General features: G+C 42.4%; 3 protein-coding genes across 6 annotated transcripts in view; all 3 read left to right on the top strand.

Moving 5' to 3' along the window:
• The first annotated feature begins 399 nt into the window (after window positions 1-399).
• On the top strand, window positions 400-3,789 carry LOC142896379 (aldo-keto reductase family 1 member D1-like). Its single transcript, XM_076037988.1, has 10 exons — window positions 400-546; window positions 1,067-1,234; window positions 1,350-1,466; window positions 1,708-1,785; window positions 2,156-2,278; window positions 2,419-2,528; window positions 3,249-3,414; window positions 3,508-3,590; window positions 3,682-3,725; window positions 3,759-3,789. The coding sequence occupies exons 1-9, from the start codon at window positions 454-456 to the stop codon at window positions 3,722-3,724; spliced, it is 981 nt and encodes a 326-aa protein (XP_075894103.1). The 5' UTR covers window positions 400-453; the 3' UTR covers window position 3,725; window positions 3,759-3,789.
• A 1,831-nt stretch (window positions 3,790-5,620) lies between these two features.
• On the top strand, window positions 5,621-16,935 carry slc6a13 (solute carrier family 6 member 13). 2 transcript variants are annotated; one of them, XM_076037985.1, is made up of 15 exons: window positions 5,621-5,788; window positions 12,374-12,574; window positions 12,908-13,042; window positions 13,382-13,522; window positions 13,963-14,044; window positions 14,292-14,424; window positions 14,565-14,699; window positions 14,909-15,012; window positions 15,117-15,241; window positions 15,330-15,442; window positions 15,574-15,711; window positions 15,836-15,938; window positions 16,064-16,164; window positions 16,364-16,534; window positions 16,699-16,935. In XM_076037985.1, the coding sequence occupies exons 1-15, from the start codon at window positions 5,782-5,784 to the stop codon at window positions 16,852-16,854; spliced, it is 1,845 nt and encodes a 614-aa protein (XP_075894100.1). In that variant the 5' UTR covers window positions 5,621-5,781; the 3' UTR covers window positions 16,855-16,935. The 2 variants fall into 2 exon arrangements, with proteins under 2 accessions (XP_075894100.1, XP_075894099.1); XM_076037984.1 differs by having other exon boundaries at window positions 12,365-12,574.
• A 3,888-nt stretch (window positions 16,936-20,823) lies between these two features.
• mon2 (MON2 homolog, regulator of endosome-to-Golgi trafficking) overlaps window positions 20,824-21,577 on the top strand; it is a 36,338-nt gene continuing 35,584 nt past the window's right edge. For all 3 annotated transcript variants that reach the window (XM_076037979.1, XM_076037980.1, XM_076037978.1), the window contains exon 1: window positions 20,824-21,350. In XM_076037979.1, coding sequence (XP_075894094.1) covers window positions 21,243-21,350 — 108 coding nt within the window. In that variant the 5' untranslated portion in view covers window positions 20,824-21,242. The remainder of the gene's footprint in view (window positions 21,351-21,577) is intronic.

Raw genomic sequence — 21,577 nt, 5'->3', positions numbered from 1 at the left:
GGGTTTGTATGTATATACATACATATACATTATATATAGCTATATAAATTAAATGATAGAATTATGACAAATATAGAATTAATAACACAATAATAATAAGAAAAAAAAGAAAGTTACAAAAATTACCGATATTGTTATAACTGTGAAATATTGCACACAGGCAGACAGACTTGCACAGTTCACAAATTATTAATAAATAACAATAATTTTGTTCATATATTGATAAATGATGTTTTTGCATTGTGTGTTCTAAAGCTACAAATCCCGCACTTGAACAGGATTCGTAGCAACATTACAGTTTATCTTGCACATTATCTGAAAGATACCACAAACCCTCACAAACACTACATGCAGCTTAAAGGTCTGCGAACAAGGTTCATGGTCACGTAATAAATCACCTATTAGGCACAGGAGACTGGAGTAAATCAGTTCACCCACATTCGCTCACAAATAATGAATTTAACTGGAGAGAACCACAGAATCCCTCTCAGCGACGGGAACCATATCCCACTTCTGGGCCTGGGAACCTATGGGGACCCACAAACGGTGAGATTAACAATACATATATATACATATATACACACACACACACACACACATATATACATATACATATATATATATATATATATATATATATATATATATATATATATATATATATATATATATATACACATATATATACACATGTGAAACCTGAATACACTGTGCAATTAAGTCTCAGTTAATGTGTTACGAGCAGCTAAGACTCTCCTCATATTTAATATATATACAGTATATATATATATATACATATATATATGTGTGTGTGTACATATATACATATACACACACACACACACATATATATATATATATACACACACACACATATATATATATATATATATATATATACTGTATATATATTAAAAATTAGGAGAGTCTTAGCTGCTGGTACCACATTAACTGAGACTTAATTGCACAGTGTATTCAGGTTTCACATAGTGTTTTGCACTAAAAATCAATAGAAATAAATTGGGTCAACTACTGTTTGTGTTTCTTTCTGTTCTGTGGATGTCAGACGCCTAGAGGCACAGCTCAGGAGTGCGTCAAGCTGGCCATCGATGTGGGTTACAGGCACTTTGACGGGGCGCTGGTTTACTTTAATGAGCATGAGGTGGGTCAGGCCATCCGAGAGAAGATCGCTGAGGGAGTCGTGAGGAGAGAGGACATCTTTTACTGTGGAAAGGTCTGTTTGAAAATGGCAATATTTTTTTCTTTTCAAACAACTGGCATGCTGCACTTAATGACTGATTGACTGATTCATAAGTATTTCTTATATGTACATATCATACATATCCCAGCTCTGGAACACTTTCCACCCACCAGAGTTGGTGAGACCAGCCCTGGAGAGGACGCTGAAAGCGCTGAAGCTGGACTATGTGGATCTGTACATCATGGAGCTTCCCATGGCCTTCAAGGTTAGACACACACACACACACACACACACACACACACACACACCACAATAGTTCAGTTTTGTAAGCAGCTGTCCAGTGTCCAAACCGTCCCCCAATAGTCTGCTACATGTTTACTTTAGACAAAGCCGTGTTGATTTTTATTTTTGTTTTTTAAATATCAAATGGGATCGCTGTACAAATTAAACAGTGAACTCAAGTTTAAAAAACATGCTTAAAGAAGTAGAGTTTATGTTTTTTCCAGCCTGGGAACGATTACTACCCAAAGGACAAGGATGGTAAATATATTTACCACCACACAGACCTCTGTGCAACTTGGGAGGTGAGTTCACTTTGGATGACCTTGCATAAATCCAACAACTGCTTCCTTGAAATCACTTAAAGTTATAAAACAATAAAACAATCCCCATTTCCCATTTAAAAAAAAAAAAGGAAATTGATTAAATAATGTGAAGTCAGTTTACCACAGTGAAAAATTATTTTCAATCTGGAAGATTGATTGATTGATTGATTGATTGGTTGGTTGGTTGGTTGATTGACTGACAGCATGAGAAACTGTCAAGGCAAGGTAATTACCCATCCTTGCCAGTATTGTCTCTCACTTATATTCTACCTATCTCTGCACTCCTTGTGAAGATTACCACTATCACCGTCTTTCCTCTGAAGATGACCATTTGTTTCCCTCCCAACAGGCTTTAGAGGCCTGTAAAGACGCCGGGCTGGTCAAATCTCTTGGCGTCTCCAACTTTAATCACAGACAGCTGGAGCTGCTGCTCAACAAACCCGGCCTCAAACACAAACCTGTGTCCAACCAGGTGAACCAGACAGTTCTTGTGATCACAATTGCAGTAGCTTGCAAGGGGGAATACTTGATTTTAATGTCTTTAAGTGCTACACATATCCTTTCTGGATCCATGCCAGCTGTGAAAACTGTATCCTCCTCTCTGACCAATAGGTTGAGTGCCATCCATATTTCACTCAACCCAAACTTCTGGAGTTCTGTCGTAAACATGACATCGTGATTGTTGGCTACTGTCCAATTGGCTCCTCCAGAGATGCATCCTGGTATGCATATACGTAATTGTTTTTTCATGATTTACTGCTTTCATATTATTTCAGATGGTACCAATTTCACTTTGGATCACGTTGGACCACGGGTGGGCAAACTTTGGGCTACAATGAGTTCTAGAATTTGATTGAGGGGCCGGAGCAGGAGAAGTTTTTCAATTACCCACCTCGTAGGAGAAAAAATATTATGGGATGTGTAGAAAACATGTGCTTTAATGTCAATTGAAAATGAACAAAAAAAAGTTACAACAAATTATGAAGCCCCACGGCATTTAGCTCTCATTTGAAATGACTCTTAAAACACTGAGAAAATTAATTAAATACAGCTATTTACGACTTCCGTACTATTAATTGTTTGTTGTTCGGCGGGCCAGATTAAAAAAGCTGATCAGGCCGCATATGGCCCGCGGGTCATAGTGTGCCCAGGCCTGGGTTAGACTAATAGTGATAATAACTCTTTAGATCTCTTGGAAACTGTGTATTTAGCTGTTGTTCAGTGCCTTTGTGACATCACCTCACAGAGAGCTATTTCAAGGAACATATTTTCTGAAAAGTGAAAAAAGATGGACTTTCTGGGGATTTCGCAGACTGGATGAAGTCTCATCGTTTGCAAACATTTTTGCAGGAGAGAGCAGAGCAAATGCTGGCAGTCACCATTGTAACAAGGCTTCCTCTATCCCTCTTAGAATTTCATCTTTTCTTGTGCCTCCTGTTCAGGGTGAACGTAAAATGTCCCCCCCTGCTGGAGGATGAGCTCCTTGTGTCTATCGGGAGAAAGTACAACAAGAGCAGCGCCCAGGTGGCCCTGCGCTTCAACGCTCAGAGAGGAGTCGTTGTGATTCCCAAGAGCTTCAACCCTGAGAGGATCAAGCACAACTTTCAGGTGCGGTTCAGCTCTGGGCCTCTGTGGGTCATATTTGGCAATCACATATACACTGTATAGTTTATGCTTAACATAAGTGACTTTCTTTGTCAGATATTTAATTTTTCCCTCACCGAAGAGGAGATGAAAGCCATCGAAGCTCTGAATAAAAACATCCGCTTCGTGGAGCTACTGATGTAAGCATGAACTTTGACGCTGGACACCAACCTAAATTATTCCTCACCAATGCTCTTTTGTTTCGTTTTTTTGTTTTGTTTTTTAACACAGGTGGAGTGATCACCCGGAGTATCCATTTCATGATGAATATTAGTTGCTCCTTTTTTATGTTTTGAATGTTGTTTTGTCAAATTATTCTAATAAAACATGGAGACTGTCTGAGCTGCGTCTTTATTCAACCACATTTCACCCAGTGCATCATCAGCTTCAACACAAGAGGGCTTCTGTTCACAGTTGATGTATCAATAGTAGCTTTTAGATGTTTGGTACAGGTTACTCTTGCATATGATAGGGTTAAGCCCTTCCAAAGCAGCTGCATATCTCAATCCACTTTATTCATCTTTACCAAATCCTCGTGAGGGAAAGTCTTTTGTGTCTGTGCAGCTGGGCACTTGTTTCATATCTTTGTGGGGGGGGTCTTTAAAGCAAAAATCTTCTTTTTTTTTTACTTTTTATCACATTTAATTGAAGCAGCACATTGGAGTTTGATTTTAAGAGACAGGACTGTGACTAAACAGACAGCAATCGAAGCAGTGACCTATGGCTCCCCGCTCAAAGAGCAGCAGGAAGCAGCAGACAAAATGCAAACATACAGTTCATTGATGAGTCTGTCCACTCATTTGGTCTCCCTTTGTCCACCGTGGACCCTTGAAAGCATTGTGGTTGTTCTGGGTGGGACACCTACAATCAGAAGACTGTCCAAAAGAAAGGCAGTGTGATGAGGGCAACTGTCTTCTTTTTACCTGAGCTGCTCTAGACATCCAGGATGGTGCTATTTAATCAAATCTGAGCCAATACAACGGTGGCATTTTAAAAGAGGACATAATGACATTACATTATATAAAAAAAAAGAAGAATGTCATAGCCAAATCGCAGCCCACTGGTCATAAGAAGAGAATAATGCTACTGTTGGCGACAACTTTGTTTTAATTAAAAACTCAACTTCTTTCTTATTCACTGTCATTGAAATTACTCTGTTTGAAACGGGCGTGGTGTGAACCCAAATGCAGCACGAACAGCGTAGTTGAGATTGCAATGAGGGGGAAGGCGTTGGATCAGGAGCAGGCCCGAACCAACAAGGACCAGGGAACAGGCAGACAGACACCAGAGACGCAGAGGCTGTAGACGTGGTCGGGGGCAGAAGGCTGGTCGGGTTGCCGGGGAGCTGGCGGTCGAGACAGGTCGGGGACTGAAGGCTGGTCGGGTTGCTGGGGGGCAGGACGTCAGGGATAAATGGGGTTGGAACCGAGAAGGCAGGAGGCGGATTACCAAGAGCGGAAGCGGGCAGGTCAGAACACCAGGGAAATCCAAGCAGGATCGGGTCAGGGACAGGCTCGGTCGGCAACGGGTGATCAGGCAGCGACCCGCTGGAAGGTCTTGCATGAGGACAAAGAACAATCTGGCAAAGAATGGGTATGGAGCAGGAGCATATATACTGAGCTGATTGCAGATGAAGAGCAGCTGTGAGCACAGGTGAGTGGAGTGGCTGATGAGGTGGGAGTGGCTGGCATGCTGAGTGGAAAAGTACTGTCACCTACTAACAGAACTGTGACACTGTTCAGTAGTGATGTACGGCATCGTGCTTGTCCCCAGGCCAGGGGCTGTGTTTATGTCAAGCAGTGGCTAAAAAAAGAAAAAAAGAAAAAAAAAGTTATTATTTTACAGAATGGCCGCTCAATATTGACTTTACCCAGTGATTGACAGCGTTTTGACCTTTAGTACTGGTGGTTCCCAGGAGTGGGAAATCATTTATAATGGGCTCCCCAATTTTATTTATTTATGGGTTTTTTTGTTTTGTTTTTACCTTAGTTACTGCTTTTATAATTTCCTCAAAACATGTACCTCCATCCAGCCTGAAAACTAATTGGTGATTATTTTTGTCACTTTTTTCCCTCTGCACAGGACTCTCTGGGAGACTGTGTGTTATGCAATCAGTCCAGCACAGTGTGGCGGCACAGATCTCCAGTGTGCAGTGTGTGAGGGAATCTGAATAAAGCTGAACAAAGAGGAGGTGGCTCCTCGTAGAGGGGGCAGGCCCGGCGGGGGGAAGGGGGGGGGGGTCACTGCCCACAGCATTAAAATTTTCAGTTTCTCACATTTCCACCCTAACGCAGGAGGTTTCACTTGCTCAGACCCTCCAGATACAACGTCATGAAAGGTAAGTGCCTTTCCTTATTGATCATGTGACTAGATCTATCTCGTCTGAGTTTAAGTTTAATGATAGACAATTGGGGTACAATGAGTTTAGTACAGCACATTATGAAGAGGTTAAGTGACAATTTGCTGTTTTTTCGTACTTATATACAGTGTGTTTCTGGGTAGATAACAAGAATTTACAGTTTTTTACAATCGTCGGAACACAAATTCCGTTACTTCACAACATTTCCAAAACTCTTCACACAGTTTGCACAACATCAGCCTGTGTGACTTTAACAATTAAAACATTTCTTGTTTGTTTGACACAAACTGCATTACAGTGGACACATTTACAAAATTATTTAACGTCTTTTACAGACAAGCTCTACCAAGACCAAAACAATTGATTTTAACTCACAAATTTACAAATGCTTTCACACAGTATGTCAGAACAGATGACCTTATGTTCTAAATTGAACCAACAGGCTAAAGTTGAAGTGAACTCTGTTCACTTCATAGATTCAAATAAATTATCTCTTGTTTTTTCTAATTGTCATTGAAAAGCAGCTGATTGAAGTTATGCAAATTAGTCAACTAATTGAAGTCAGGAGGGTGTGTCTGGTTCTTTCCCCTTACTCCCCCTTCATCAACCCCATTGAGGAGCTCTTTTCAGTATGGAGATGGATGGTGTATGACAGGGGTGGGCAATTAGTTTTTGCAAGGGGCCACATGACAAACCTGAATTGTGTCGGAGGACCACGGACGGAAGACGTTTTCTTTTTTTTGGGAGGGTGGGGGGGTATCGCGCTAAAGTATCTTTGCGACTCTCTTTCTCCATGCAATTGAGCAAAACTACCTTCGCGATCGACCGGTAGATCGCGTAATTTATGACTGGCCTTACATGGGCCAGACAGGGACATACAGCGGGCCGGATGTGGCCCGTGGGCTGTACTTTGGTCAGGTCTGGTCTGGTCTATGACCACCATCCACATGCCCAGGTGGCCCTCCTGGAAGCCATGAATGCCGCTTGCCAGGAGATCACACCTGAGCACTGTCAGGGATGGATCAGGCATGTAAAGAGATTCTTCCTGAAGTGCCTTGGCAGGGAAGACTTCCGGTGTGAAGTTGACGAGGCCATGTGGCCCAATGCAGAAGACCTGGCAAATTCGGGTCTTTTTTTTTCTTTATACAAGTATTTTTCTTTTTTTCATTCTGTGTATCCACACATGGTTGAACTGGTTCACAATGTGAGTTTTGAGCATGAAGTTAGCTGTTTTGTCGTGTGTGTGTGTGTGTGTGTGTGTGTGTGTGTGTGTGTGTGTGTGTGTGTGTGTGTCACATAAAGGACTGTGTTTAAAGTGAGTCATTTGGCATCCGCACTGAGTCTCTCACTACAAACTGTGATCTGGCTGCGAGGCTAAGTCACCTTCACCTCTCCCTTCCGCTTTTGTTGCATCAAGACTTGATTCCCATCGAGGCCCTTCTGAAAACAAGGCTCTCTATTTTTACACCCGACCACAATTTGTCTCAAGGAGCTGAAGATCTTGGCACCAGAAGCAGGTCCAAACCTACAGCTGCACTCCACACACAGAGAGTCACACTTGTGCTCCAGCTCTGCCTCCTCTGCCAGGAGAAGGAGAATCACTTTGATGACTTTACACATGGCCCTGGCCAAATTGGATTTCCATTCACTGCATTGTTTCCTGAGCTTAGTTCACAAAAGGCAACCTTACCGAGACCAGAGGCCTGTGTCATAGAACAGAAATTTTGCTTGTGAGATATGCTCTAGGGCAGGGGTGTCAAACTCATTTTGGTTCACGGGCCTAATGCAGGAAAATCTATTCCCAAGCGGGCCGGACCGCTAAAATCATGGTATGGGAATAATAACGTAAAAATAACAACAACTTCCAATTGTTTTCTTTGTTTTACTTCGTTCGTGTTCTTTGAGGACTCTGCAGTCTGCATCAGTGTTGCAAACTCCTCAGTAAGGAAAGTCGCTATTGGCTGTCCTGAAAGTCGCTAGAAGTCGCCAAACGACATCATCGTCTAACTTTCATAATTGACAATTTGCACTTGATTGCAACGTAATAACAGCAGGAAAAGTCGCTAGAGTTGTCGCTAGTCGCTTTTGACAAAAAAAAGTCGCTACTGGGAGAACAGCGACTGTTTTGGTTGGAGAAAGTCGCCACAGTTGGCAACACTGCTCTGCATCAGCTTTGTCTGTTTCGACAGAGACATTTTGGGGCAATGAGGGTAGCCAATTGGAGACGTTCTGTTGCAATGAGGGTAGCCAATAGGAGACATTCTGGGGCACTGAGGGTAGCCAATAGGAGACGTGAGTGGCTGTACTTGTGCTGATTTGCTCAGCCTCAGTATTGAGTTTGTTTGCGAAGCAGAAACAATACTGCGACACCAAGTGAACACATTTAGAACAGCACTTCCTTTCATTGGTAAATTGCAGTTTTTATATTTTGCTAAATCATCTCGCGGGCCGGAAAAAAACAGTTTGCGGGCCTGATCCGGCCAGCGGGCCGTATCTTTGACACCCCTGCTCTAGGGTTTCCACTCTGTTTCAGTCTGTCTAACTTTGTCCTTAATTGCTTGATGACGTTTCGGCTTTTTCAACGTATAAAAGGTTGAAAAGTGAGAGGTCAAGTAACAAAGAGAAGAGGTACAGTCGCCTACAACTCAGCATTTAAACCCAAGGACCTGGACCTATAGAACCTAAACAGCAGTGGTGGGCCATCAAGGCCAGTAAGACCTCCTCTACTGCCTAAAGATACTCAGGAAGGTTGGAATTGGTGGTGTAGGTCACCACCACCAGTATGACTGGTGTGAATGAATAAAGGGTTCAATTATAAAGCACTTTGGGTATCCTGAAAAGAGCTATATAAATTCAAGCTATTATTATTATTATTATTTATTATTATTATTATTATTATTATTATTATTATTATTATTATTATTGAACCCACAACCTTCCTGCTGTGAAGCAGCAATGGTGCCGTTGCCACCATCTTCTTTACATGCCCCGGCAGAATCACATTTTTGCACCGATGGCTGTGATTGGCCCTTTGCTGCTGACACCCTTCCTTCACGAGCACCTTCCTAGCTCTTGACTGCACGAACCTGAGCTGATTAGTAAAGAGCTGAAAACAACGGCCCTAAGATCGATGAACTTGATTGGCCTTGTTTCGCCTGACAGGCACTGCGAGGAACCCAGAAAAGCTGAACTGGGCTGAGTGTTTCGTTGAAAGGTAGAAATTGATTATGGTATCCCTTCATGGACAGTTGCGTTGGGGTTTTCCACCTGTGCAGCGCGCACACACACACACACACACACATACACACACACGCACACACAAAGCACGCACACACGCACAAACACACACACACACACACACACACACATACACACACACGCACACACAAAGCACGCACACACGCACAAACACACACACACACACACACGTGACCAATTTGTCTGAATATAGACCACAATGTGCTCGGGAGTGAGGGGGAAGTGGTGGCCTAATGCAAGCTGACAGGAGTGAGCACGGTGAGTGAGCTGCCTGTTTACTCCACACAGAGAACTTCTTTCAGTGGCGCCCACTAACCCTCACAAACAGCCTAGAACTTCAGACTAACTCGTAACGTGCTCACGTAACACGGAAGAGCCATCGCTGAACAGCGTGAGAACGCGTGACACGCCAAGGACATATAAACAAACAATTAAAATAACGTATAAACACAGAGTTTTGGATCCCTGACACATGAAATGGATACGCTCTCACTGGACAGTATTTATGTTAGGGATAATGTTTTTTTTTTTTTATTGAGTTGGTCTGTTTTAGGTAGACCAACTAGACATTTAGTCTGGTGCACTTTTGCTGCCATTACAGTTTTTTACAATCGTCCCAACACAAATTCCATTACTTCACAACATTTCCAAAACTCTTTACACAGTTTGCACAACATCAGCCTGTGTGACTTATACAGTTAAAACATTTGTTTGTTTGACACAAACTGCATACAGTGGACACATTTACAGAACTTCTTTTACAGACAAGCTCTACCAAGACCAAAACAATTGATTTTAACTCACAAATTTACAAATGCTTTCACAAAGTATGTCAGAACAGATAACCTCACGTTCTAAATTGAACCAATAGGTTAAAGTTGAAGTGAGCAGCAGTTCACTTTATAGATTCAAATATATTATCTCTTGTTTTTTCTAATTGTCATTGAAAAGCAGCTGATTGAAGTTATGCAAATTAGTCAACTAATTGAAGTCAGGAGGGTGTGTCTGGTTCGTTCCCCTTACTCCCCCTTCATCAACCCCATTGAGGAGATCTTTTCAGCGTGGAGACGGAAGGTCTATGACCACCATCCACATGCCCAGCTCGCAGCTGCCGAACGGCTTATAGTCCAGTGCAGCTTGTATATGTACACATTTGTTTTTTCCCCCTAAATTTAGCTGGTGTGGCTTATATTCAGGTGCGCTTTATAGTCCGGAAATTACGGTACATGCAAAAAGAACCTGACATACCTGTAAGAGAAAAAGAGACAGTGCAAAAACTTCACAAGAGAATATACTGTACCTGAAACAAAATGCAGGTTCAGTAAATCCAACTGGTGTTCATGTTTTTTATGACAGTGTTATGTGACTGATTGAAGGTTTTTGATGGAAGAGAGAAGGTGTTGGTGTTTGTGTGGCAACCGCAAAGGGCAGAGAAGAGCCAATTAAGGCATAGAAATATTAATAGAATTTTTTTTTAATTTTTTTAATTACCCAGGATTACGCATTACCTATAGTTTTTAAGAGTAACTTAAATAGTTGCCAACAACGCCACTCCAGGAATTTCACCTGGAGAATTAATAAGAGTAACATGAAAAGCACACAAGTTTGTTGACTGATGAAAGCTTGAGACTGGGTCCAGCATACAAAAGCAATACATTTTATTTGGAGAAAAAAATATATTTGTTCTTTTCTTTTATAACACAACAGAGATAAAATGGAAGCTACATAGCGCGCGTCATATATTAAAATAACCCTCCCAAGGAAAAGATACCCAAAAGAGAAGAAGGCAAAGAACTAAATTAGTTAAAAACCCAGGGTTAGACTGCGTTCATCTTTAACAACAAAACTAAACACCACAAACCAAACACAAGACGAATAGACAACCCACTCAATAACCCCACTGAAGAATAATCTTAACTAAACGAATAGCCCCACATTAAACCTGCAGAGCAAGCCAAGCAAAAGAAAAATAATCAAAACCCAAATAACGTGCAAAACAAAGCAGACGTTAAACAAGCAACCTAATGGCACTCAACGAACATGCAAGCAACTAAACATCAAGCAAAAAAAATTATTAAAGTCAAAATAAACATGCGAAGCAAAGTAAACGTGAAACAAGCAAGCCAACAATAACTAATAAACCTGCAAAACAAAAACATTAAGGAACTTTATTGTCAAAGAAAAATCAGCCCATCCCGACCGGAATCACTAAAATAATTTTTGCCGCACCACCCAGGGTACGGACCGGTGACCACCTTAGGTGCCTGCGACAGCACTGGAAGGGTGGCGTGGATGCAGCAGTAGCACTAAATAAAACAGCTGAGCCAAAACAGCAGCGGGGCGTTTGTAGAGCGTTCGCACTGGCCGCTACACAGTTGTAGGGGGTGCTGTTTTGGTACCTCAATCCCCCAGGGTCCAAGCGAGACTAAGCGAGTTTAGTGGTGACGTAGCGACGAGCAGGGCACTGGATTGGCTCAGTGTCCTCGTCGATTTTCCCTGTCGGAGCGCACATCCACGCCAACTCCTTCGACACGGAACTTCCGTGCCGGGTACATTTTACCGTGAATACAAGTAGCTACTGTTGATGGTGTACAAATATATTTATATGTGTATACATTTTTTGAAAACAGCTTTTTCAATACATGTTTATTTTGTCTTTTGGGGAGAGGCAGGCGAACCGGGAATGCCCTCGACATCGCGAGTGTGCCAACCATATTCGCGAAAACGACGAGCGGCAAACGGAAAGCGCTCGGAACAAATCAAGTTGCTCCTTCGCCGCGAGGAAGCCTCGAACACCGCGGCGTTAAACAAAGTCGTCCTTGGCTCGCTAGGCCAGCTATTTCAAATAAGGAGGCGTGTTTAGTGTCTGTTTTTGTTTTTAAATAAATGCCATTTCCCGTTGTGTCCATCTCGTGTTTACTTTTGGTGAAAATATAAAGGTTGAACTACACCTTTACTCTCCCAGAAAACAACCTCTGCTTTGTCCATCGCTGCGCTGTTGTTTGTATCGCACAGAAATAATGCCGTCGAAAACATTGTCCTGCTTTACCGCGTCGACTCCGCCCACGGTCTTGTGAACACTATATATATATATATATATATATACATATATATATATATATATATACATATGTGTGTGTGTGTGTGTGTATTGATATTTTAATCAGATAAGGTGATTATTTTTCTGTTTTACAAACAGAAATTCACTATTGAGATTTTTGTCAGTTGATTCTTTTACTACCACGTTACCTGATGACAATTTCAGTTTGCTCCCCCTTTTTTAAATTCCACCCTGAGGGTCGACAGATGACATGGAGAGCATGCCCAAGGTGGAACCTTCCAATAGGCCCAGCCAGCCACTGGACATTGTGCACAGCACAGAGGAGAAGATGACAGACAGGGGTCAGTGGGGAAACAAGGTCGAGTTTGTTCTGTCGGTGGCCGGAGAGATCATCGGACTGGGGAACGTCTGGCGTTTTCCGTACCTTTGCTACAAGAATGGAGGAGGTAAATTCTGGAAACACAGATTATTCTTCTTAACCCTAACCCTAACCCAGCACAACTGGTTGGATTTCCGCTTCATTTCAGCCATGCAGAAGTAAATGCATCTTTCTAGGGAGCCAGTCCAGATACTGTTGGACATTGAATCGTTTTGTTTGAAGAAGAAGTGGAGGCAAACAGATTTTGCTATCTCAATTCTTCTCAGGAATCCCATGTTTTAGTTATGGCTGTCCTTGTTTCAGTGAGCAAAGCAGGCTACCAGACAGATCTAATGCAGCTCACTTGTGCAAATGCAAGATGTATCAATTCTGTGCGTATTTATTGGGCATGTGTGTCCAGGTGCCTTCTTCATTCCGTACCTCATCTTCTTGTTTGCTTGTGGGATCCCCGTCTTCTTTTTGGAGACGTCTCTCGGTCAGTACACCAGCGAGGGAGGAATCACCTGCTGGAGGAAGATCTGCCCATTGTTTGAAGGTAATTCTTGTTTTGCAAGAAAAATAATCTGTGCTGATGTCAAAACTTAGCTAAACCTTAATTTTTCCCTCAGAGGGTTAAATGTGTCCTTGTATAAATTTGGTAAAGTTACAATGAGTTGCTTATGCGGTAAACAAGACGTAGCAAGACTTAATAGAATGCTAATTCATCTGTATCACACTTTGGCACAATTGGTTTACGTCAGACGCACACAACATTGTTTTTCCCATAGGAAACTTTATTTGTAACTTTAAAGCTTCAAGTGCTCACATGCCAGACTTGTCAGTGTGTTGTAATGCATGTTGGCGCAGCTCACACCTTTGACATTGTTTCTTACAGGGGTTGGTTATGCAACCCAGGTGATCGTTGCTCTGCTCAACATCTACTACATTGTTGTGTTGGCCTGGGCCATCTTCTTCCTGTCCAACTGCTTCACCTGGGATCTGCCATGGGCTTCCTGCAACAACACTTGGAACACAAGTGAGAGGCGCCATTTATCACATGATGTGCCTGTTACACATCGTCCATTGACAGGTCACACTTCAAAAAGATCAGTTTAACTATAAAGTTGTTGGGTTTTTTTTACGCTTCTACCGGGCCTTCACTGTCCACAATGCAAGGGTATTTTTTAATGCTGTAATCACGTGGCTACAGGAGATCTGGCTGATTAAGATTGACACTCTTACACACCACTTAGCAGCACTGCTACATTATAATTTAGCATTGTCATTTTTTTGTTTTGTTTATTCTTAGTTTGATTCTGGATGGCAGTTGCGCAAGCACTTTTTTTTGTTTTGTTTTGTTTTGTTTTATTCTCAGCGCTGGCCCCGTTTCACTTTTCTTTGTGTGACTTGGAAACCTCTGTGGAAGCCTTGATTTATTCGCAGGGTTGAATGCTTTTTGTCTTCCCTTCATTCAAGATTCTTGTATGGCATTTCAGAGGGGGAACAGCTCCATCAATCACCATGAGAACGCCACCTCGCCTGTCATTGAGTTCTGGGAGTAAGTACCTTTTTTGGCACGGTTGCAACTCAGTTCGCCAAACGAACAAAGCAGGTGGATTTTCTAATGACTGAAGATAATATTGCTTTGTGCTGACAAGACTGAATATAACTTCCAGATCTTCTTACCGTTGGTCTCTAGCCAGTACCTTTGAGACTAAACATTTCCAAAAAAGCAGCCATTGTTCAATACAGCGCCCAGTGAATCCTCAGCATTTCTCCTGTTTGTCATGATGCTTGTGGCTCAGGCGGCGAGTGCTGCGGATTTCCTCGGGCATCGACCACATTGGCTCGTTAAACTGGGATCTGGTTATCTGCCTGGCAGTGGCATGGGTCATTTGCTACTTCTGCATTTGGAAGGGGGTCAAATCTACCGGAAAGGTGAATCGTCATGTGCCTTTGTCTCCTCATTCCACCTAATCACGGGTTGCCATTTGGTTATTGTCTAGTTGAGCGCTTGCTCACACGAGGCGCAGTCGAATGCAACTGCACAAAAAAAATATGGTTGCTGTACCATGCAGGTGGTCTACTTCACTGCCACCTTCCCATTTGCTATGCTATTGGTCCTGCTGGTCAGAGGGGTCACCTTACCAGGGGCCTCCAGGGGGATCCACTTCTACCTGTACCCCGACCTGGACAGACTGTCAGACCCACAGGTATTTTCCCATAGCACAAACTGTCCCAGCATTGCTTTGGGATGCTCTGCCCAACGCAATCATCAAACCCTGTTTTACGGTCAAAAGAGAGGAAATAGCATGTGGAGCAAAACTGCAAAATCTAGTAGAGAAATGCTGTCCCCAACGATAGCAACAAGATTTAATAAATCACACAGTTGGAATGTTTGACGCCGTGGTTCCTTCCTCAGGTGTGGATGGATGCAGGAACTCAAATCTTTTTCTCATACGCCATCTGCCTGGGTTGTCTTACTGCACTTGGAAGCTACAACAAGTACAACAACAACTGCTACAGGTAGGGAATGACATGGCCCTTTTGTGCCGTTATGACCAAAATGATGAATAGAATTTGAATTGTGTCAGTGACAGATCTGTTTTTCATCCTCTTTTCTCCAACAGGGACTGCCTGGCCCTCTGTTTCCTGAACAGTGGCACAAGTTTCATTGCAGGTTTTGCAATTTTCGCCATTCTGGGCTTCATGTCTTATGAGCAGAACTTGCCAATTTCAGACGTCGCTGAATCTGGTATGCAACAGCTTTTGGCTAAGAGTTTCTCACTGGTTTACTCTTTTGTGATGTATGATATATTGACGAGAGCCGTCTCCATGTTCAGGTCCTGGTTTGGCCTTCATAGCTTATCCCCGTGCTGTGTCCATGATGCCGTTCTCCCCTCTGTGGGCCTGTTGCTTCTTCATCATGATCGTCTTCCTGGGGCTGGACAGTCAAGTGAGATCAACACACAAACAGAGAAATGCCAGTTTCTAAAATGATCAAAATAATACACAGCTGTACACATGCACACAAGCACATGCCAGTCCCTGTGTTTCTTACCTGTCACTGTTGATGTTTGTGATCAGTTTGTGTGCGTGGAGAGCCTTGTGACAGCCATGGTCGACTTGTATCCTGCCACCTTCCGCCGTAAGAACCGCAGGGAGCTCCTCATCCTGGTTGTAGCGTTGCTCTCATTTCTCATGGGACTTATCATGCTGACTGAGGTAAATTTTTATCAAGTGAGCATCGATTCATACCATGTTGGTGACATTACACACGTCATGTTTCCTGCCTCAGCAGGTCTCTTCATGCCACTTTATGTTTTTGAAAGTAACGTTCTCCCGGCAGGGGGGCATGTACGTCTTCCAGCTCTTTGACTACTATGCGGCCAGCGGGATGTGTTTGCTCTTTGTGGCCATTTTTGAGACTGTGTGCATCGCTTGGATTTATGGTGAGTGTATAGAACAGGCTTCCATTCATCAAGCCAAAGTGTCATCAAGGGCTAAAATGTGCTATTCTTGACTATAGCAATTGTAGGGCACAAAGGGAAATCTGGTTCTCTCCTCCTGACTGCAGGTGCTGACCGTTTCTATGACAACATAGAGGACATGATTGGTTATCGGCCCAGCCCTGTCATCAAATACTGCTGGCTGTACTTCACCCCTGCCACGTGCTTTGTGCGTGTGGCAAGCCTTTGCGATTCCTTACTTTTGCTTGTGGGAAACTAGTGACCTCTGGTGGCTAAAAGTGAAACTGCACTTAAATCTGACAACGGCCATGTGAAGATGGAAAAAGAATCATTAACCATGCATATTAATAATTTTCTACTGATGTTTTTATATTATTATCTAATCATTAAACTCTCTCTTTTAATAGGGGACATTTGCATTTGCCTTGATCAAGTACTCACCTCTGAAGTTTAACAATGAATATGTGTACCCATGGTGGGGCAATGGCATAGGCTGGATTTTGGCTCTGTCCTCGATGCTGTGTATCCCACTGTGGGTGGCCATGAAGCTGTACTACACCCCTGGAACAATGACAGAGGTCAGTTTAAATTGTTATTGCCGATGTTTTTGCTTATTTCAAATAATTTATTATTATTGTCATCAATAAGTACATCATCAATTGTGATCAATTGCAATTCATTCTACTGTTGTGTGGTTATTTTTCTCTGTGTTTGTGTGTTTTGTTTTATTGTTTTGTTCCAGCGCCTTATTTTTCTCACCACTCCTTCCACCGAGTTACCCAAGTCAAAGCAGGAACAGGCGAAACTGCTGGCAGTCGACGGTCAAAACTTCCACCAGAAGTCTCCTTCTACAAAAGACGGCTACTTCCCCGTTGTTCAAAATGAGTCTCACTGCTAGAGATTCAGGGGTTTGGATCAGAACTTGCAATACCTCAATTTATAAGGTGGCAGGAAGGGGCACATTGTGCAACTTTAAAAATAGTGTGTAACTGTCTGTACTAATCAGCTGGAATGTTGGTGCATGTGTGTGTCTGTGTGCATGCATGTATGTGAGCCCTTTTTGTTTTGGCAACAGCATTTTTACTTGTATATTTTGGAGAGTTGCTCATTATTTTTTTTTGGAAAGCTGCAGAGTCCGTTTTGTATTTGATTGAAATTAATTGTTGTATTGTACTAACTAAGAAAATTATTTTGATCATGTTTTTTTTGACCTGTCATCTTTACCAATTCGAGACAAAGAGGGAGGGGTCTGGCTGTTGCAATGCCCGACTGATTTATTCTACAAAGGTGGAGCTGGAAACCAGAGGTCCTGAGCCAGACAGATGGTTTAAGTTCTCCCCTTTTTTGTAAACTTTGGTTAGATCATACTTGCTTTTAAGGGCGGCTTTATACTCGTGTCACAGAAGTCTCTCAAAAATTTCAACAACATGGCACTTTTATTCCAGCATTTGCTGCAGCTGGAGTGCAAGTTGTCACCTGAATGCACTGGTGTGTGTTCAATAGCACCTCTGCGGTGCATCGCAACCACGGCAGCAATACCTGTGAATCCAGTGCAAACATGCTAAAGACAGCTGCAACAGACATAAGGAAAAATTAACATTTTATAAATCTACTTTGAAATTTGCAAGTACATGATGTGATTATAATTTAACCCAAAATAATAATTTCTAAAAGCCTTTTTTTGGTCAGATTTTTCCTGTTTCCTTAATTCATACAGCACCGTATGAAGATTTGGCATATTTCCACTCATCGTATTGTCAGCATGACTATCTCCTCCTTTATCTCCAATGCAAAGAAATCCCGTGATTCTGAAATGTAAATTGCCAGATGGATGCCACATGAATGAGATGAAAAGTTTGGGGGATGTTGAATGCTTTCATTCCAAAATGAACTTCTCTTTTCTCTTCTGTGTTATTTCTGCTGAATATGAGACGATGAGAGATGTTTAATGTAAGTATACATTTGGTTTTTTTTTTAACACTATATTCCATTAATATCCATTTTTTCATTATTGCAAATGAATTTCCTATATGATTTCAAATATATATATATATATATATATATATTTTTTTTCAAAAAAAGAGGACAGCTTTTTCAATTTGGTGCTTATGTGACATGTATGACTCATTCCAACACAGAGTGAAGTGAAAGATTGTACTAAAAAGTAAATGAAAAAAAAAGAATAATGTTACAAATATAAAAGACACACAAATTAATACCCAGGCAAAACAGTTAGAATAAAACAGGCAACCAGCTGGTTCTTGACTGTTTGTTGTTTTTTCTGTGTCTCTGTGTTGTGTATCCTTTTGCTCATTTCACAAGGCTTGAGGTAGGATGGCTTATTTTGCATTTTGCACTTGCCAATTTGAGGAGCTCTCTGTTCTGCAACGCAAAGCACCAACGGCCCTAAAAGCAAAAGGCATCCAGTGAATTGTGGGATGAGCTAAACTGGACTGTGTTGAGGATTGAATTGTTTGTGGCTGCATTTAAATTAGAAAGAAAACAAAAATTACACATTTTCATCCAAAACCTGAGGCAGGTAAAGAATTTGACACCTGGGGGGGGGGGGGGGGGGGGCGTTGCACGAAAGTAGGATTCCGTCATCCAAGATGAGTGACTAAGCCGCGCTCAACCAATCCACAACACGTGTGTCCAGGCTTAATCGGTTGCACAAAAGCACATCCAGGATGAGAGCACGCACACGGATTCATCATGCCAAGTGAAACCTATCCTGGATAAGTGCGCGCACGCGGCTTCCTCAGATAGACCCCCGTTATCGAGCTCAGAATCAAGGATTCGCCATGACAACGAGAGCGGCGTCCTTTTCCCGTCCGAGACGGAAATCCTCATGGAGGCTTGTGAGGAGGTAAAAGAAGAAATACAGAAGAAAGGCAACACCACCACAGCGTTAAAACAGAGAGAAAAGCGTGGCGAAGTATCGCAGACCGTCTGAATGCGTAGGAAGCGCACAAATACGAACGCGCTCCTCCGCTGGAACAACCGCAATTACGATCATAATAGTTAATAATAATAATAATCATATCCGAAAACGAAGTCGTACTCCGACTACGAACCAGTTGAAATTGTAGGTGGAATGTATTGCAGATGTGAGTGAAATTGTGTGAATGTAGCTCCAAAAAAGCGTAACAATGATAAATAGACAACTTCACTGAATGTCCGTTTGAGCTTAAAAAAGAAAACGTTCTGCGATAAAATACAAGAACATCCTGCAAAATGGTAACCCTAACTAATATTTAAGTGTACAAGTGTACGTTGTTTGCAGAAGGTGTCTGCTCATCATTTGGTGCCCACACAAAATGTAATTTGTGTAACAGGACTCAAAAGTATAGCATTTCAAAATAAGTGCACCAAACAGCTACATTTACAACTCAGATGTTGTGTATGGAGAGAGCCATCCTGGCAACATAGTGGGAATTAATGGAAGGAAATTTCCATTATGCAAAATTGCCACTGTGCTAATTGTCACGGGTAAACAGAACTCATAAGTTATCAGACAATTGTATGCCCAGCATCTACAGCAGCAAATGCAACTGGCTGATTTGGGCAAACAATACAAGAAGGTAAAGACTGCAGACATTTTATGAGTCCGAAATAAAAAGGAAAGGGCCTGGGCAGGCTTCAAACCCCAGACTCCCAGGTGATACTCATGCGCACTAACCATTTGGCCAAGTAGCCAGGGTGCATGATCAATTATTGGAGGCATAGTGACAGGACCGTCAACTGTCACAAAAAAGAACCTCATGTTACTCTTTGATGTGTATTCATGTTTATATGGGATGTGTATTTTTATATATGATGCATGGGAAAGTATAAGTTATGTAACAAATTATCAAATGATTGCAACATTAGCTCAACTAAGTTCTCTATAATGATTGAAATTAAATGATTCCAAAAGTTGAAATAATGCCAGTGAGTCTAGTTGAATGTGATAACAATGTGCAGTGTTGAGTGGAATAACGATTGGTTTCCGTTGGTGGTGATTGTTTACTGAAATACAGGGTGAGATTAAATAGATCCTAGAATTTAGCCTGTTCTGGAGCAGGTTCACTCCACAGAATAAATCTCCATGGTAACTTATACCATAACATGTTGCTCTTCCACCTATCCTACTTTTGTGCAACCGAATCGCGGATAAGTTCATCCAAGATGACCAACATATCCCGGCTTAATCCCTTATCCTAGTTTCGTGCAACGGGCCCCTGGTGTGCTCTGTTCAAAGCCTTGCTCACAGGTAGAATGTGCAATTCTTTTGTTTGCCAATGTGTAACCACAGGAGATCAGTGTTGCTTTTCATATCTAAATGGGAACACAGCATGTTTTGCAACTCACAAACAATTTCTTTCCTGAGATAGACGTGCATTTTTTTTTTTAGATTAAACATGTTGAAGCCACAGTTTGCAACAGATAATTATATATACGATATTACAATGCTGTATGAATATTAATTTACGAAATACAAAGTGTGTAAATATTGTGGTACTCTTCAAATGGCAAGCAGTATGTTAATATTTTAGCTTTAAACGGGTGTGACCTAAATTACTGCATATAGGGCAAATAAAAACAGTTATTTGTCAGTCTGCAGTGAAAAGGTTATGGGGTTTGTTTATATTCATGAAAAAAAACTGTTGGAAAGGTATTTTGAAAACATATGTCGTCAAGGTTTGCGGATTCCAATAAGTTTAGAAAATAAATTCATTCTTTGCCTCCAGGCTGTGAGCCTTCGCAAATGTATTTGTTTGTTTGTTTGTTTGTTTATCACCATACAACGTTGATCTCTTCCAGCAGAGGGCGATGTGGGGACCATCTATGAGCCCTTCACTGTTTACGGAAGTCTGAGTGACGTGTCACTGTGCACCAAAGCATTGTGGGAAGGGAAGCGGAGCTGTCGGCCGCTGATGGCAGCCTCCTCGACTCGGCAGGTACCTTCGATGACCGGGTAGCTTTCGTGAAACGACGTGGACGACGGCCGCTGCTCGGCGAGGCGAATGTTGGCGGGCTGTGAAGAAGAGTGACGCCGGCCCGTCACATCGCTGCTCCGCTCCGCACCGAATCTCGAAGCCGAGACGTGGGATCCTGTGTTGATGGACAGCGGCGTTTTTATTTTCCACGGGAGACGAGTAAACTGTGTGCATTCCCAGTAACCCCGCGGTGAATGGGTGGGAGGCAGGAGGCATTTCTCAGCCTTCTGGAAGTTTCTTCCCCCAACAAGGGGAGATTTTTGTTTCCTTCTTTTCATTCTCCGAATAGCCGAAGACGCCGTCAAAGATGTCGACCAGCAGCCCCGAAGCGGTGAAGAAATTGCTGGAGAACATGCAGACGGACTTGCGTTCCCTCTCCATGGAGTGCAAGAAGAAATTTCCCCCTGTCAAAGAGGTTAGCTCGGCTAGTTAGCTTCGTTAAGCCGGTGCATCGCTTGTCCGAGTGCTTGCTCCCCTTTTACCGTCCACTCCATATCGGCACACACACACACACACACACACACACACACACACACACACACACACACACACACACACACACACACCAGTTACATCCCGTTTCCCACAAGCCACCGGGCCTCGGCTCTGCTGTGGAATGTGTTGAGCGTGATGTTTGTTTGA

Source organism: Nelusetta ayraudi, unplaced genomic scaffold (assembly GCF_046127955.1).
Source record: "Nelusetta ayraudi isolate G7.1 ecotype Tasmania unplaced genomic scaffold, CSIRO-AGI_Nayr_v1 ptg000053l, whole genome shotgun sequence".
Classification (NCBI taxonomy): domain Eukaryota; kingdom Metazoa; phylum Chordata; class Actinopteri; order Tetraodontiformes; family Monacanthidae; genus Nelusetta; species Nelusetta ayraudi.
This window is presented reverse-complemented; position numbering and strand designations above follow the sequence as displayed.